General features: G+C 41.4%; 1 protein-coding gene across 5 annotated transcripts in view; it reads left to right on the top strand.

Moving 5' to 3' along the window:
- Positions 1–587: 587 nt before the first annotated feature.
- Positions 588–19251, top strand: part of LOC117959059 (mediator of RNA polymerase II transcription subunit 13-like) — a 71324-nt gene continuing 52660 nt past the window's right edge. For 3 of the 5 annotated variants that reach the window (XM_034895911.1, XM_034895914.1, XM_034895912.1), the window contains exons 1-2: positions 588–2122; positions 17027–17264. In XM_034895911.1, coding sequence (XP_034751802.1) covers positions 2051–2122; positions 17027–17264 — 310 coding nt within the window. In that variant the 5' untranslated portion in view covers positions 588–2050. The remainder of the gene's footprint in view (positions 2123–17026; positions 17265–19251) is intronic. The other 2 variants (XM_034895913.1, XM_034895910.1) reach the window with 2 other exon arrangements.

Here is a 19251-nt window from a genome sequence, read left to right as displayed (position 1 = left end):
GGGGGGGGGGGGGTCCTACCTCATTGGGACCTCAATAGCTAAAATCTTGGCTATGGCCCTGGATAGAACCAGTTTGGATAATTTTCAGTTAAATCAATGCTTGATTTAAATTCATATCAATTTGTCATCTGGGCCTCTTTTTTATTCTTCTCAAATCCTAAAGTGTTATGATGTGGGGAATTTGGTGAGTGTAAGACTAACCTACATGGATGCCTCTTATGAAACAATGGGAGCTCAGTAAGTCTTTTTGACCTCTATTCTGTCACATCCTCTGTTGTGAGAACACAGTTTCATTATGTAACCGATGCATCACAGAGACACCATACAGCGATGAAAAAAAAAACCCATCATAAAATAATCTTTCTTCAAGCACTTTTAATAGGCAGATGACAAGAAACAGCAAAGATACATTTAACAACAAACTGCTGACTGTCAGCGCGCACGACAGGCACGGCGTCTTCAGCGTCGCATCCACTCTCGCATCAAAGATAATAAACACTACTGTAATCCCACACTTTGATCACGTGAGCACAAACTTGGCCAAATGGGAAGGCGAGTCTCGGTAGTAGCCTACCATGGGTAGTATTCGCTTCCGACCGCCATTACATTGCAATGCGTGGTGGGCTGGACCATCGTGCGCGAAAAAAATGCTACAGCGGCGCTTGGCGTAAAGCAAACAGCACAGAGGGTGAGGATGACACACTCAGGCTACAGCTACACGCACGCTTATGTACCGATAGCCTATAATAACACGCTCCGGGAGATAAACAACGAGGAAAAGGAGTCGCCGCTGAGGAAACCGTGCACATGTTGGAGGATTTAAATCAATAATCAAATCATTTCCCCCAAAAGGAGGAATATTCGCGTTTAAATGCCATGGTGGTTTACAGAGAAAACCAATCTGCATCATGCAAAATATTCTTTATGTCAATGATCGGCGCCACACAATGACTGTCACTTCTGCTTTAACTGTTCATTTAAAAAGAAAAAATCTGATATTTTTGGTTATGCACCATTGAGGCTGTTGTGGCCGCGAGAGGACGTTTCGTAATGATATAAAACTGAAAGGAAGGAAGGAAGGATTTTTTTCAAACCTCGGTCTACAGAAGCCTCCTTGTCGTTTTCCTGGTGGTGGAGTATAAGAATAGTTTTTTTCTTGTCTGAACGCTTCTGACTCGTGCCTCGGGGTTACACGGGAACCCGCTCGACTTTGTCCGCCCTGCCACGGAGGAGCACCGGGGGCTTTTCTTTTTCCAGCGACCCTTCGTCTGCGGTCCGTTTAATTGAAGAGCAACAGAGGGGATTACACATTCCTGTTCGCAGCGGCTGTTTTGTGCGAGGCAGACTAGCTTACATTGTGAGAGGAACGGTTGTGGTAAGAAAGAAGGCTAAAAATAGCTCATGCAATTCTCGAAAACTATCACAAGTGGTGCATCAGCTTGTGGAGCAGACGGAATCAGATATCCTGCATGTAAGGTCTCGGCTTTAAGTGAATTGTTTAGCAGAGCGGCGAGCGTGTGATATAAATATATATTTTTAAAAGAAGTTTCGACTCTTAATTTCGCCTCTCTTTTTTTTGGAACTGTACCTCGGCGCGGAAGAAAATGAGTCGTTTCTCCCAATGGAATATGCTCATTTAATGATGAAACTATCAGCGGAAAGACTGATATGGAAACAGGCTGATCTTCCTCTCTGTGTTGATTGAAATGGATACATTTGTGTGCGCTCCGTCTTTGACAATGCTCACATTTGGAACCGCCTGACCTGCTTTGTAATCATGTTTTGATTGCCCACACACACGCTTGGATTTACATTAGCCTACAACGTTATATCCGCTGGGGCTTCATGGATACATTCTGCACTTCTTTTTAAATACGCCCATTCCTCTGCCTGACCATCCCGAGTCTATTATCTGGACCTCTTGTGAGGTTTTAAGCCTGCCTGTTTTGGCAGACTCGTACGGGAACCGATTAGTCAGCCCTGCTCGGTGTTTGATACCGATGTAGGATTTCGACATGCCCAGCGCTGACGACCCCAACGGCGGACGATTATGACTACAACAGCGAATTGGGTGGCTAACGGGGCAAGCCTTGAGGACTGCCACTCCAACATCTTCTCTCTGGTAGGCTACCGTATCCATAAATCATGCTCATTAAACACACGCGAGCCAGTTGTGATTGACAAGTCATAAGACCGTGGGAGGCACGCTTACATGTGTGTCTGCTGTACAAAGGTGAACCACAGCTGATGTTGTTATTAGGAAATCATTAACACGGCAGGTTAATGTTCTGAGAAAAAGCACCATATTTCCTCTCTACGCCGTTTATAGTAAAACATCTCAGCCCAAAGGCTAAAATCAACGTGATTTAAAAAGAACAATTTAATATCTGATTCCAACCCCAAACACATCTCATAACGCTTTACGTTTCAAATGCTACCAAAACAAACTGACCACTTTATTTGGCAAGTGTTTGCAGTTTTGGCATGGGTTTAGCAGATTAACACTAATTTCCCCCCATCAACAGCACAGTGTGCTCTTGCCCTTATCCTCCTCCCCCTTTTAAACAATCATTTTACTGGAGCTGGAACTCTGTTGCATTGCCAAGCAACTAACTTGGAAAGAAGGCGTACTGCTGCCTTTGTCAAATATTTCTATAGCCCGAGAATTATTATTTCTCGGGTTTTCGGATATTCAGCAAATATTCCTGTAGTTTAATATGCTGATGTATGAAAAATGGCTTGCGAGGTTAATTATGAAAAGATTAGGGATTAATTTTGTCAGAATGTGAACTGAGCAGCACATAAAAGCTATTTTCTTTCAGATACAAATTGATGCAATAATAACGTCTCCCACAAAGGAAGGTTAATACGATTTTGACAGACCTCTGCATGTATCAGCACACAGTGGAAACAACACTTTCACACTGAAAAAGGTGTTTTTTGGACTCCACAGGCAGTATCAGTTTTGCAGTCGTCACTGGTTTTGACGGCGGAGGAGATTGAGCGGTGTGTTTTCCCAGTTTTCATCCTGCAATCAGCGAGTTAACTGTCCTACTGTACTACAACAGGCAGCCAAGTGGAAAGGCATGCGGTAGACTGAGCTCAGGCACAGGCTGCTGAGAACCACAACAACATAGGGGTCCTGAGGGCTTTTTTAGGTGATCATGCAGGTCATCCAGCAGCTGACCCCTGCTACGCTACACAGGTTACACCAAAGCTAGAGCAAAAGAAAAACGTGTCACATGGTAGGATTTCGATTTTTCTTTTTGGTGGATAAAGAGGAGAAAGAAACTTTGTTGTTATCACACAGCTTGCAGAAGTCTCTGACGTTTCAAACAAAGCACTGGCAATTATATCTCTCACGTTTTTCATTAGTGTTTTGTGACTGTAAGCAGGGAGAGACAGATTCAAAATAGTATTCTAAGCTACTGAATTCTTTGAATTGAATTCAATTCAATTAAAAACGCTTCAGTTATCAGCCGTCTTAAATTCACTCAGTCTGACATGTAACAGTGGAAAACAGTCATTACGTCTCTGTCAACGTCTCAGTTGAAGTTACTCCCTCGTTGAACAAGCTTTCATTCACTCGCCGTGGCATTGTCGGCCATGGTGCTGGCCCTGTGAACATCCCTTTCAAACTGAGACCATCCATCAGCTGGCTTGTTGAGAATATTTATGACTGGCTAGTGCCACAGCTGGCAGGGCTCCTGCAGGGAAGTCCAAGACTGAACAAAACCCTAATGACACTCCAAGTGTCCCGGTTAGAGCCTACAAATGAGACAAAGATACTGTGGGGACTGAAAGAGGGATGCAGATTTTGATATTGTATTAATAATTGGAGATTTGTGTCTAGGAAAAATATCAAACATGCTTTTTTCTGTTTTCTTGTAAATAGAATACCTTTTGAGGATGTCCCCAAGAAACTGTGATGGGCATTTCTTTACATTTTTCTGACATTTTATAGACTGAAGAATCAATAGAAAAACATATGTATTAGCTGCAAAGCATAACCCCTGTAGTTGCTATTTCTTAACGTCTTCATCCAGGCCACGATGGCTGTCTTTTTACATAAAGATCTCTTGGCTAACAGTGAGCACTCTGGCCTGACAGCCTGCTAAACCGTCTTCCAACATGCACTAACCTCGGTCCTAGCACAGATTTACCGGTTGTTATTGCATCACGCATCAATAAAAAGTACCTTTTAGAAAGCATAAGTGCATATACTGTGGGACTTTATGGGGATGCAGCAGATTACTGTCATGCGCTCTGTGAGGCTGGTGTCACATACTTGAGATTGCTGCCCTCACACAACCCACAAAACAACTGTCTTGTGTTGCTGGTGATCATCCATCTGTAACAGAAAGCAAACAAGACTCTTGTAACTGGGAGAAAAGATCTGAGCTGGTGTGCTGCTAAGTTGAAGTGGCAAAGTAGGAGGGAAGGGTGGAGGATGAGAGGAGAAACAGAGGAATGTTTTCAGCCGAAGGAGTGAGTGAGACTGCAACAGAATCTGTTTTCATTTTAGGAAAGTATTATGACTGATGTGCATTTCCTGACTGGTAGCCTCAGCCTATTTGAGAGAGAAATGGTGAGCTTGAGACAGAGCAAGAGAGAAAATTAAAGAGGGAGGAACGTAATGAGAGAGAGGCAAAGAGAAAACAGTCATCTTTCTGTGGACTGGGCCGGTTCTTACTATGCCGACTCGAGCCAGAGTCCCAGCCTGAATATGAAATGCATGGAGACGGTCGAGAGCCTCACAATTTTGTGTGTGTGTATGTATGTGTGTGTGTCTCTTGTAAACACTGTAAACCATCTAGACTCTGGAGACAAACTTCAAACACCCATCACATTATGCACACACAGACAAATACACACACGGATGCATCCACAGACACAGAGAGGGGAAAAAATAAACCCCCATATGCACACACAATCCTATGTAACACACATGCACACACCAAATCTTCCCCCACACTCACCTTTTTTATCTCCTTTTTTTTTTAGGTTGACAAAAAAAAAACTGTATCCCAAGGATGCAGGCTTGTACAAACATAGGCAGCGCCCTTAATTAAAGGACTTGCTCTGTCCCCTTGACAGAGTGCAACACTGGTAATTAAGTGTCCTCAAGTGGAGGTCTAATGTGATCAACTAAGAGGGGCTCATTAGCCAAACTGTATTCCAATAGAGATCTTGCATGTATAAACATGATGCTACTGTTGGCATGGAAATAAAGTGGTAAGGGATGAAGAAGAGGGAATACCATAAACAAAAGTGGCTTGATTTATGGCAGGTGAGTGGCCGTGCCTTGTAAGGAGAAGCAGGTAAACAAGGGTGGTGTCGGTTAGTCTGTGTGCATTTCCTCTTCATTAATGGTTGTGGATATTGCAAGGAGGCTCATGGATGAGAGAGAGGCAGTGGTTGGATGACGTGTGTTTCATGATAAAAATCAGTGAAGTTGGAGCTCTTACTGTAAATGGCTGGGCATCGTTTGCACTGATACAGTACCTGAGCGTTGGTACTAAAAGTTATTTTGGACATCTTTTAATAAAGTGTATCTTTCCTTCACAAACCTCTTTGTTACATTACACATCAAAGGGCCACTTTCTCAAATGAAGTTTGAAAATCTTAAACTACACTCTGACAAATAAATTGATGGTAAGCTACATGTAATGCTGGCCGGTATATTGGATATTGTGTAAATGTTGGTATTGGAGCATGTGTTGATGGGTAACAACACATTCCTGTAGAGAATTGCAAACGCTGCAATTTAGAAACAGTGTTACATATGTTTTCCAATAGAGATAATTTTTAAACTTCAAAATGTCTTATTCATAATACTTTGATTACTAGATGTATAGTCTTATATCATGGTTAAATGTAAAAATATCATCAGATTTTTCTATCCACTGTCTGTCAGGCTAGCAATAGTCTATGTTTTAGTTTTTGTCAACAATTCTCATATAAGACCAAATTTTTTTTTTTATTAGACTTTCTTTAAAAAAAAAAAAAGGCTATAGGATTTGATGGATTAATCTACAGTGCCCGTGTTCATTGTAAAGGAACGGAGTCACTCAGGTCAGCGCTGTGGCTCGTTGATGTCTAAACCACAGAGGAATAAGATGCATCTGGCTTTGGCCACAAATTTTAAGCAGGATCAGTTGATTGTTATTTTTGTAATTTACACAGGATTTCTTGACAATTAGAAGATTAAAGATGCATCCTTTTAAAGGAACTACCTGATAAGTAAACATCACTGTGAATCTGCCAGCTGTTGGTACTTGATCTACATATTATTGAGATATCTAAGGATGACATTGAAACCATGCCAGCGTCCTCTGAGTCAAGGAGACGATTGGTCCAGGTTTCCAAACATCACCCCCAGTCTTTGCTGCGTGCCCTATGGAGCAGCTCCATCTGGCTGTTTCTCACTCAACAGTCCATCCCCTATGCCAAAACTGTGCTTTTGGCTTTGCCTTCTTGCAATTTTGACAGCTAGCACTGGCTTCACCTTGAGTCTGTGTGTGGTGCCTCCCACTAATCTGCCCCTGTCACTGCTGTGGGAATCCCTTGTCATCGCAATAGGACACAACCCGTCACTGGCCCACCTGTGTGAACATGGCATTCTCTGACAGACGCACATACAGGGCCCTTTAAATAGTTTGCTGCCATATCAAAAAGGATTTGTGACTTAAGGATTGCTCACTCATGCATCTGTTTTTACTACACATCTCTTTTTTTTAATGAAATTCTCCCAGAGTGTAGTCATGGATCTTATCTAGTAGGCTTGTCAGGGCCCTTCCACAGTGGTGAAGAATGGTTCAAAGATGGACAGGAAGGAGGGAGGGAAGAATGAGGGAACCACCGCTGGTCCGGGAGCTGGAAATGGTACGAGATGGCCAGGAGTACTTTAGAGCATGGTGGCTTGAGTGTGAAATATGTAAGCCCTGCAGTGCCAGCTGTGTTCTATTCTTAGCGCCCGTTGGTGTTCCTGCATGTGTGCAGGACGACACAAGGCTGAGCGGGTAAGGAGGATTGGTAGGAATGGACAGTAGCTGGTGCCACCAAGTGCTTGTAATTGCTGAAAAGTTGGCGAGTATCTGGCATTCACACTGAGAGACAGACAGATAAATAGATAGGTACAGTGCTGCTGTTACTGTGTTTTAATTATGCTAATTTTATAAAGTATTATCACCAAAATGTACTTCCACTTACTCCTGTAAGCAGCAATTTAATGTTGTTGAGGTGGAGCTAATTGGATACTTTACATATCCTGTTGGGTGATGATCATTTATGTGGAGGACGTCAGAGAGGTAATGTGGGGCCAGGGCATGGGATTTGTAGGTGAGAAGGAGGATTTTATATGTAATGCGGGACTTAAATGGGAACCAGTGAAGGTGGATGAAGGTTGGGGTGATGTGCTGCCAGGTCTTGGTGTGGGTGAGGACCCTGGCGGCATATTACAGTCTTTAGTCATTTCATAGAAATCAAATAGAAATTTGTTTCAGGAACTTCCTAGGAATCCAAATAAGAAAGCTCATTGCACTCTCATCAAGAAACTTAAGCCTACATTTGATCCTTTTTTTTCACTTGTTTTAAGAAAATATGATTTTTAAACCTCAATTATTGACTAAATCACTTGCTAAGATTTGAGACTTTTTCAATGTGTGCAGTATGTACAGAAAGGTTACTGGGAATAATAGCTGGTAATTAATGCAGTGCAGCAAATAGTAAAATATTCTCCTCTAATATTTAGTGGAGTCCTTAGTAATCAATATTGTTTTAAGTAGCATAATACGGAAATAATAAAGTGAAGTACAAATGCATTAGAAGACTTGTGCTTGATGAATTTAGTTGTTCCATCTCACGTAGCGAGACACATTTCCCACCAAACAGGAGGGTTTCACCCCTACGGATTTACACCACTTTCCTTTAAACTTTTACATTTTGGATGTGTGTTGCTACACTGCCTCTGGTCCGAACCCAAAGTCTGAGGCCTGTTGTCTGATTGCTAGATACATTCCAGAAACAACTAAAAAGATGGTTTGAAACTTGTTTTTCGATGATGATGACGCGGCTCTCTGTGCCATCACACAATCTGTCTGCAATCTCTTCAGCTGACTGCAGACAACTTGACAAAGAGAATTTCTTTAAAGGGAGATACTGCCCTGCTTGTTACTGGGCAAATATTTCCTGCAAGCCAGACAGCTTTGCCAATATCATGGTTGGCTGGGATTCAATTGCAGTTAAAGCACACTTAGGTTAAAGGGTGTATTTTAGAGCTGCAACACAACGGGAGACGGGAACATTAATTTTGGCTGTTGTGTTGTTGCAAATCCTAATTATCATGTGTCCATGTTCCATTGAGAGATTATCTGCGACCAATCAGACGGGTACTTGATGAGAACAAAAACATTATGTGCAGACTGCTGATTTACAGCCATTTGTGTTGCATTGATTCTCCCAGCGCTGCCAAACGGCGATCCCTCTCATCTTGAATTAGGCAGACACCCATGATTTTTCAGATGCTAATGAAAATTTGTACAGCTCAATTTCAGTCCTGGCTTGCCTCACAGAATAAATGTTGCAGTGTAGAAGTAAGACACAAGGGGTTTGATATTTTACGTATTTACCAGGCATGACTAAGTGAACATGGGCACAACGTTATGAACATGCTATGGTACCATTGTACCGTGTGTGTGTGTGTGTGTGTGTTAAAGCTCTGATTGGCCGCCATGACCGCCACGCCCACTTAGTCAGCAAACAACAGATCACAGACAGCAGCCAGGTGAGTTGCAGGTTGAAACCTGTTCAGGTGTGACCTGCGGCAAAGTTAATGGTTTGGCCCTGCCAACCACACACACAGAAACAGGCATTGTGCTGCTTTCCAGTTTTTCTCCTTCATATTTTGTTTATCTGGTGTGTAATGAAACAAGGAGAAGTCATGCTGATGTATGCAGCGATGTCATTTTATCTGAAATGGCATCCCTGTGGAAAAAATCAATGCAGGAAATTACAAGCCAAATTAGATATTTTTTTATACCGCTCATGCTCCATTTGCCCAATTTAAGGAACAATCAGACTGTTAAACTACTTGTAGGCATTTCAGAAGCCTCCATGCAGTGCTAATTGTACAATTACTGCATCAAATTCTCTCATTCTCTCTCTAAAGAAACTCAGTGAGTAAGCCTACACTGCAAATGTTCATGTCTTGCTTCTGGTAATCCCAGGACTTTCCTGATTCGCTTATGACGTGCCTGATAATATCTTCAGCCAAATTTGAGTGTATGAATTCCAGCTGTATGGTAACAAATGGAGTGTGAATGTAGCTGTGCTCAGGAGAGACATTGTACAGAGTTGTGCAGTATACTCCTTTTGTGTTTTTTAAAAGAAAAGAAAGAGACCGCTAAAGTGCTGGAAACATTTTATTTTCACAGTAACCCTGGAGACAGAATTCTCAAAAAATAAATACCTTGCTGAATTCCTTTAGATGTTCTATGTTACGTAGCAAAATATATTTTTTTTCTTCAGTTTTTTGTGTTTTTTCTGTTCCTTGCGCTCAAGTGGCTTGTCACGGTTAATTAAGTTACGCCAGAGACACTAGTAAAGCAGAAACTGCTTTATTTATTTGCACGTTAATAATTTAGGCTAAGCGCGGGCACTGCTTTAGCCTGTCCCATAACGCTTTAAAGGCAGCCTGACTCTGCAGCTTTGTGTTGTTTTATTTGCCAAATGGCTGGGGATCTTGTCAGCCCTTTCAGACGCTGCAGTGCACTGTACACGTCTGGCTGTCCTTATTGGTCTTCCGCTGCTGTCGCCTCCCGCTTCCCGCCTCCCGCCTCCCGCCTCTCTTTGTGTCAGGTGAGAAGTCATGGCTTGATGGAGGCTTTCTGCAGCGTGATTGGCAGGTCTATCCATCACTCAGCCCAGGAGACTCTCGCTGCTCTAATTAGGTCGCTTGGCTTGCTCACCTCCCAGGGCTGGATGCTACAGCAGAACACATATCAAATGACGGCCCCTTGTTTTGTAGGGACTTGTAAAGGTGGCAGCAGAAGGCAGAGGAAAGGCATCTGTTTAGTGTCTGCAGCCCCAGAGGCCTTCTTTCTACACCTGTTTGGTGCTTTTGTGTCGCTCTCGCTCCCTCACAAGTGCAGTAATGTGCATCGCTCTTCATTTGTGTTGTAAAATGCCACAGGGGAGCACGACCCCTTGTGGGTTAATTTGATTTCAATGGGTTAATTGATGAAGGGGGAGTTGATGCCTGTTCTGATTTTTGCCACTGCCTCTACTTACTAGTGACTTCTCACTGCTGACTTAGCAGCATAGGCTATCCCATACTTCATTGTCTTTGTTCATATTTGTTTCTTTGCATGTGATGTTTCATTAAACTGCTTCAAAGTGCCAGCACTCTATGGTGTAATTAAACTTTTAATCCTCGAGAGTTCACTCCTGGTTGATGGTGTCTGCTTTTCCATAATGCCATGAGCACCAGCATCGGATTTCATGCCACGGATGCTGCAAGACAAATGCATTTCATGTCCTGTGACTGCTTTTACAATAAAAGCTGCCCCGTGTTTTGTTGAATGCTTTTTAATTGTGAACTAGCAGAATGAACAGTAAATAGAAATGCAGGATTACATACACTGTATTTATTTGTATATGTTTTTTTTCCGTGCATACATAGACAAATTGAATCCAGCACAGAAATGCAGACTCCACCACAAACAATGGTAATTACTATATAGAGAGATAATTCAGAATGTAAATACATTGGTCAAAAATGCAGACCATCAATAGAATCACAAACAGGGTTCAATTTCAAGAAATCCTTTAGGATTATAACTATAAACCAAGGTGTTTCTGCTGAAACTTCAAATAAGTTGTATCGGGTCAATTCTCTCTCTGTTGGAAATAATTCAATTATACCCTGTTCTTTGACATAGCATGAAAGAGAGATAGATAGTGTTGCATGTGTCTGATAAAGACTGAGTCTTATCTAAAGACTCGCAGGCATCACAAGCGATCTGAACACACCCCAAATATTGGCAGCTTGTCAAGTGTCTAAACTGATTTGACGTTGATGAGAAAGCTACGCCACTCTGACAGAATAAGTGTTTCACTTGTGCCAGAGTAGGTAAAACTGCTGATACAAGCTGTCTCTCAATTGCATTAAAGTGCCTCCTTTGTCAGACTATCAGACTGCGAGGCTCTTACAACGTTGGGAGATTCCTAAAGAAGTGGCGTATCTCATACGCTTTCTGTCAGCTCTGATAGAGCACAACGCACTTGAAAATGTCCACATCAGCTGCAGTTCTGATAGAAAAGTGTCCTTAATAAAGCTCAAAGAACTGCATATTACCAGGCTAAATATAGTTTTTAGTAGTTCCACTGTTTGCATTTTTATGTGTTTTTCGTTAAGTTAGCGTCACATATATCTTGATGCATTATTAAAAGTCATTTGGCATAAAAGTGAAAGTACTCTACGAGTACAGAGTTGCGTTTTAAACATGCTGTCAGTACACGCCTTCCTCTGTCCCAGGCAGCTGCTGAGCCTTGTCAGTGTGGAAAAAGTCCAAAACAAACATACAGTCAGCTGCATGTTAGGAAGTTTAAGTAGTCCGTTCAAAAGGTCCCGCAAATTTTTTTTTGAGAAAGAACAGGAGGAGCAAAAATATTTTCAGTTTGCTGAAGTATTCCTGTAAAGTGCACGTCAAGTGGGTTTTCCTCTCAGCGCTGCTATCTAAGTAGCGGCGGTTTCCTCTGCATTGTAGAGCTCCTGTGCATCAAACAACATGCAATATATATCGCATGAATGTTTCTGTTAGACCTGCAGTATGACAAATCATTTGATTCTCTTTTTCTGTTGAAGTCATATGGTTTATCCTGTACTTTCTGTTTTGAGCAATGTATGCCAAAGATTAAAGTTCTGACTTCCATACTTTCCTTTGATTACAAGCACATGTCTGGTGCACTGAAGACAACCTCTTGTTGGAATACAGATTAGGTTTTGCAGAGTCGGGGCTCAGTTCACCTTATATATACAGGAAATTGTTTTTAACCATCCGGTTGTAAGGTTAGGTTCCTATTCGAAATCCATGTTCAAAGAAGAAAAAAGCATGTTAAGTAATAGAGAATCCATTTAACTGCCATGAACTGAAAAAGTGGATTTGAATAGAATAGAGCACACTCTTCCATCTCCTCTGTGCTAATGCGAAAAATATTCAGGAAACATAAGGTTGGCTGTTATCTTTTCTCTGTTTACTAGACAAAAAGACATTAAGAGAGGAAAAACACAAAGGCGAGAGGGAGAATGCAAGATACTCCTGGCTGTATTCAATAGGCATCCGTGTGACAGTGAGAGTGCTGAGAGATGAGAGGGAGAGTGGAGACAAGAAAGATAATAGAGGTGAGAGTGAGGTCAAAGCTTTGGTCCGTCTTAGCAATGGAAGGAAAAGCTCTTGTTTTTGGTCCTGCACTCAATCAGAAATTGTACCAGCTAACCAACAGAAGTGGAGTGTTTGCTTTATTGACAGTGAAGCAAACATCCACCTTCTTTTTCCTTGAACTCTTTGCCATTTTACCCTTGTGGGTTTAGTTTTTAAAAGAGACAGAGACTGCTGCCTAGAATAATTGTTGATTTGCTCTTTCGCGCTTTGGATGGCGAGGAATATAGTGCTTTGGGTACATATTTGCTTTGGTCTTTGCCTGCTATCTTAATCAGAACCAGCTTTATTTGCCAGGTATGTTGACACTTACAAGGTATTTTTCTTTGGAGCATCGTTACTCACACTGTGCCTAAACATACAAAACAACCAAAACAGAGATATACACACTAATATCTACTGTACACAATATATGCATACTCTAAACAGAAACAATATAGAAGCATGAGTGCATGAAGAGATCAATACAATTATTTTAAATTTGGAGCATAGTGCAAATTTGCATAGTGCAAACATATAGATTCCCTGTTTCCCTGAACACTTAGCTACTGTAAGCATCAGCACAGATCATGACACAAAAGGACATTTCTGTCAAATATGTGCAATATTTTGCATATTTATGAGAGTAAAATACAAATTGGCCTTTAAAACGTATTTGGAATTTAACTGCAATTCCATACATGTGGATGCATTTGTCCACATACAGGACAGGACCAGCTAAAATATACAAAGAAATTAGCTATCATCACCAACAAATAACTGGACATCAGCCGGAAACTGTCTGCCTCCTGATGCATATCAGAGTCTTTGAGCGCTTCTGGTCTGCACTGTGCGCGTGCGTGCGTCCATGTGTGTGCGTGCATGCGTGGATCTGCCTTGGAGCATGTGACTGCAGCCCTGTTCCTCTTCCTGCAACGATGCCACAGCTTATTCTCCACAGGGGTTCAGCATGGTGTTAGGTTAGTGCTTTACACATGGTCAACAAATACACAGAACCTCTGTTTGAAAGCAGCCTTTGGCCGTTAGCGCAATATTCCACCTGAAAATAGAACTTGTTCAGCCACATTTCTGCACTGGAAAGTGAGAATTTTTTTCTTTAAAGCCCCACTCCTCTGTCAATGAATTATTTTAGTTCTCTTACAAAGTGTCTTTTGTCAAAATGTCTTTACTTTATGCAGCATGGAGAGACGACTCAAACATTGTGTAATCCGAAGTCCCTTAAGAGTGCCTTGCCTTGTATATCCTTTAGTCATTAACTCATCATTTGTCCACCACCTTAGCCCTTCCTCAGTACAATGGCCCTTTAATGTTAACCCTCTGGGGTCTGAAGGTATTTTTAGACACACATGAATTTGACTGTTGGCTGACTTTCATCTGACAACCTCACAACGTAAAAACACTTAAAATCCTAGAGCTTCACCAAGATACTTTGATTTCTAAATCTAAAATGTTTAATTTCCCATGCCACTCAATAATGAGTCGTGGTTATTTTGACTGCACTTAAGTGTTTGACCATCACTTTACACAGAATTATGTATGTGCAGTTTGGGGCCTTGCTAAAGGGCACCTCGGCAGTGCCCAGGAGGTGAACTGGAACTTCTCCAGCTACCGGTCCAAATTTTGTGCTGTGAACTTGTGTACAGACTGCCATGGTCCCCAGACGAGGAATCCCACTGACTTTGTTGAGGCCTTGACTTTTTCTTCAGCACATTTATGACTTTGAGTGAAATGTCTCAACATTTAATGGATGGATAGCCATGAAATTTGGTGCCCTCATTCATGTTACGCTCAGAATATTCTCGCATTGCCAGACCTTCCTCCACAGCGCTGCGGGGGAGGGTTTGGGTAATCCACAAAGCATCCTGGAATGGGAGAAAAACGTCCTCTGGTTTATTGGCATTGCGTCTTGGCCGGCGCTAATCCCCAGGCACAATGACCAGGTGCCTCTGCAAAATAGCCTCGGGAAGGAACTAGTTTTGGTGGAACATGTGCAACAGACAACTCAGATTGGAAAGATAGTCTAGCTAGCTGTCTAGATTTACCCGGCAGAGATCTAAGGAACAGTTATCCATAGTCCTCATAAATCCACAGGAGTTTAGAATGCCAATACAAAGAGAGTAATGTGTGGGACATCCGTCTTAAAAATAGGGACATCTGGCGGAATTTCCGGCGGCACCTGAACAAGCCTGAAAGTGGAACGTCGTTGATATCGACTACCCTTAGGATCAATTTTAATAACTCTGTGGGTCTCTTAATTTTTCATCTAACCGTGTCATCAGGTCAAAATTAGATTTTGTAAAACAATAACGACATTGTTTATTGCTAATTATTAAACGTGTTAAACTAAAATGTTGAACATTGTGAGCATGTTATTATTTAGCGCCCTAAACCTGAGGACAGCCTCACAGAGCTGCTGGTGTGGCTGTAGGTCACTTGTTAAAATATGTATCCCAAGCAGTATTCTAATGTCAAAAAACTGTCTGAAGGGGATCTTTAACAAACAATTCACCAGAGAGCATGTGTTGCATTAAAAAAACAACAACTGATAAGTTTTATTGTATTTTTTTTGTTGACATTTCACTTCTCATCTTCTCGTCTCGTTTCCTGATTCAGTAGCAGCAGACAGCTGTCTCAAACAGCGTAGTAACTTTTGACATTGACTGGGAGTGACGAGGTAGTGCAAGCAGATGTCTTCCTCTTTGCTTTGGGAGAAACAGCATCCTTGACCTTGTCATGGCTAATTTTAGGGCTTGGCTTATCACAGCGCCAATGTTTATATCTCCTATTACACACACTGTCATTACAGGAGGGACATGCTTGTAATTATGGGTGCATGCTGCAGTAAGGATGTTCCTGGGGGTCATGTGCATACCTCTGTTTATACTCGCATATAAGATGCTGCTGTCTATGTTTTTAGTGCACAAGCTTCCTCAAAGGCAAGGTTTTGGCTGGATTTTTGATTCGGACACAACCCCTGCAACCCTTGCTTACACACACTGAAAAGACACACAAGCTTCCTTGGTTCCTCTCTTTACGGTTATCAAAGCTGTGGAGCCTTCTTTTCTTCATTCACTCAAAGACACTGCAGGCTTTAATTTCTTTTGCGCTGCTCTTTTCCACCTGTCTCTGTTAAAATGGGTCAGTATTGTTTCCTCACTCAGCTGGTCTTGGATGTCTTGGCTCCCTAGCCAGTGTGCCAAACACGATCCTCACAGCTGGGTGAACACAGGAGAGTAGGGTAGCGCGACGACACACCAAGAGATTTTCCCTCCTCTCTGACTGCCAAATCTCTGTCCTGTTCAACAATGCCTTTTGTGGACTCAACTCATCCATGCAGAAACAGAAATGCAAGGACACAAACTAACACGAAAAAGAGTTTGCCACAGCGCACAGGGGCATCACAGGCTCACTGACAATTGTATACTCTTGCTTGTTTGCATATGTATCCTCTTTTACAAAACATAAAATGAAGGAGGTAGAAGTCTGGCTCTTTCACTGGCTCATCACTAAATGTAGCATGGTAGAGAGCCTTCACGCCCAAGTCTACAATAGGCAACATAAACACCTATCACCCCATTTGATTAAATGGAGAAGATGTCAGTTATTGGACCGGGCTCCAACATTTGACCCCGCCACTATTACCTCTTCTCATGTCTCTCTCACTCCCTGTAGCGCCCTCCTATTTTTCAATGCTGTCTCTCCTGTAGTTAATTCCCTGCATTTCACTCAAGGCCATATGTCTCGCCGTCACTCTCCACCTCTTCTCTCCACAATATCCTATCTTGACAGCATCAACGACAGCAAGTCGAGGTGTCTAGATAAGGTTATAAGAACACAACAGGGAGACATAAAATGTGCTAAAACATTTGCACAACAGGATCATAGCTGTGTATCTAGGAAGCCAGTAAAAATGTAACATAATTGGGCAGAGTTTGTGCAATTATTGATTGAAACAACTTGTCTGATGCTCTCTTTTATATGAAAGAAATCTATGTACACTAAAGCACAATACTTAAAGGTCAAGACAACACTAATGAGGCTTCTATAACATTATGGATTCATTTATAATGGTTGTTTCATTCCATCTACAGGATGTGAGATAAATGTTTGAAAGTGAGATAAAAACATGCTTCTTGAATCAAAATAATTAACTGATATATGGAATTGTATATCAGTTATGGTTGCAATGAATGACTTTGTTTGGTCAATAAAATGTCACAACATAGAGAGAAATGCCACTTTGTCACCTTGCCCAAATATTAGTTCAGTTCAGTTTACCATGATCTAAAACAGAGAAGAGCAGCACATCAGAGAAGCTTGAATGAGAGAATATTTGGTGTTTTTGCTTGAAAGATAACTAAAGTAATTAATGGTTATCAAAATGATTGCGGATTATGTTTTCTGTTGATTTGATTTACCAACACATCAACTAATTGTTTCCGCTTTTACATACATTTAACAGTGTTTGGACTGAAGACAGTGTGAAATGACTTCATTAGTCACTGCATATAATAACAATGCTGTATTATATTTTAAGGTAAATGGACCGCTTACAACTTTAATCATTACCTCTTCTCCTCCTGCAGGCGGAGTTAACGGGCATTAAATGGCGGTGCTACAGCTTTCGCGGCAGCGGAGAGTATGGGCCGGTGATCTCAGCTCCGGCCCAGGACGACCCAGTTCTGCGCAGCTTCATGCGCTGTGTGCAAGCCAACCTGTTGTGTGTATGGCGACGCAAAATCAAACCGGACGCGAAGGAGCTGTGGATCTTCTGGTGGGGGGAAGAGCCCAACCTCTCAGATGTCATTCATCATGAGCTAGAAGGTGAGAAAGAGAATGAAAGAGCTTCTCTCCCATCTCAATTATTTTTCTATCACAACGCTCTTCACTTAAGCATCTGTTCATGCTCTGAAAGTTGCTTTAGAGTCTTGTAGAGACTGTTTAATTGTATGTTTGCTTTTGATTAGGTTGCACTTGATTATATAGACGTAAGAGTGATTAGGTGGAAAACAGTCACGGTTTTAGCGGATTGTATGTAAAACGGACTGGAGAAATAGAAATATGTAATATGAAAGATGTGTTGTGTGTAGATGTACTATTGAGGTTTAAAAGTGGCAAAAAGGGTTATTGTGTAGCATAACGCTTGTATGTTATACAGGAGCTGTATTGTCTGACATAAAGCAGGGTTCAGTATTATGTAAATTCAAGCTGTTTAGTCTGCTGCAGAGTAAAGCTGCCTGCTGTTTATTCAAGACGTGTAGGGCGCATTGATCTCGTCCTATATTTGAGCTTCATATAGCACATATCTGAAATGCGTTTGCTTTGCAACTCCAGTGTTTATATGCTGCTTCAGGACTATCGCTGTGATGAAGCACACAGCATTTGAGGAGATTTTTCTCGCCAGTATTTAGTGTGTGTGTGTCAATGTGTGTAGTGTAAATTACACTGAGATATCTCACTTGAGAGAGTGCTACTGTCAGCAATATTGTCCCTATTTATAGAAACATTTTCGTTATCTCCCTGAGCACGTGTGTAGAAGTCTAACATATCGACTGATCCTCTGAAAAACAGGGAGAGGAGGAAACAGGAGGGGGATTGTATTGGGTTTGGTTTTGCAGAACAACAGTCAGGAGGAAAAAAAAAGCAGGAATATTGGATGGAGAGGTTAAAGCGAGAGTGAGGATTTTAGCCCTCAGTTACCTATAAAAGCTGACTTGATGTGAAAAGGCCTCACAGGCACTGCAGCAGACATTTGACAGATGTTCTTGTTGCTGTTGGGGAGAGCCTGTTACTCAGATTGCACAAGCATGCGTAATAGAGACACTGTGTAGCTATGTGTTCAATCCTCTAAGACCTAATAACTCTGATATGGCCTTTTTTTAATAATTTCATTTTGCACACTGAGCAATCAAATATATCACAAATTGTCCATGTGGTGAGTACAGAGTGGCAGGAATTTGGAAGAAGCCACATAACAAGTATGTAGCAGTGTGACATTTTATCATTACCCCACCAATTTGCAAACTGTTAGCTGAAACTAACTGGTAAATTGAATGACTCCTTTTGAGTAGCACATTGAGGTTAATACAGTTGATAATAATTCTGGCCTGTTTAATTATATTTTATAGTTATTGATTACTGAGGAAAGAAGATGTCACTAGTCGGAGGATTTTTTGCTATTTGTTTGTAAATCTGTGCAGACCATGGGGATGTATTCTGCTATAGAGTGCTAATTTGTTATTTGTTTTCAAGTCTTAATTAAGTCAAAGTCAAGCATTTTTTGGGAAATTATGCTCTGACTCTAGGCCCAGCTACATTTTGTCTTTTAAATTAATCTCTTATGTGTTACATTAAGGGCTGCAACTTATGATTATATTTATAATTTGCCAGTCACTTAATTGATGAAGCAATGAAGTGGTTTATGAAATATCAGAAAACTGTGAAAAAAGAAATAATAATCTTCAGATGTCTTGTATTGTCAAATCAACAGTTTAAAACCAAAAAATATTCAATTTACTCTGTTAAGACAATGAAAGGCAACCCATTCTCTAATGGGAACAGAGGAGCATTTGACATTTTTGGTTAAAAAATGACTAAACAGTCCAGCTATTACCACTAATTTAACATCATACAGTGGGCTGCTTTGAAGAGCCTATGTTAGTGTAAAAGGACTCTTGAGGAAAATTTTACGCACACGCACACGCACACGCACACACACACACACACACACACACACACACACACACACACACACACACACACACACACAAACACACACACACATGCTGCATACAGTTATGATAATAAAACT

This window comes from Etheostoma cragini, chromosome 16 (genome assembly GCF_013103735.1).
Source record: "Etheostoma cragini isolate CJK2018 chromosome 16, CSU_Ecrag_1.0, whole genome shotgun sequence".
In the NCBI taxonomy this organism is placed as follows: domain Eukaryota; kingdom Metazoa; phylum Chordata; class Actinopteri; order Perciformes; family Percidae; genus Etheostoma; species Etheostoma cragini.
This window is presented reverse-complemented; position numbering and strand designations above follow the sequence as displayed.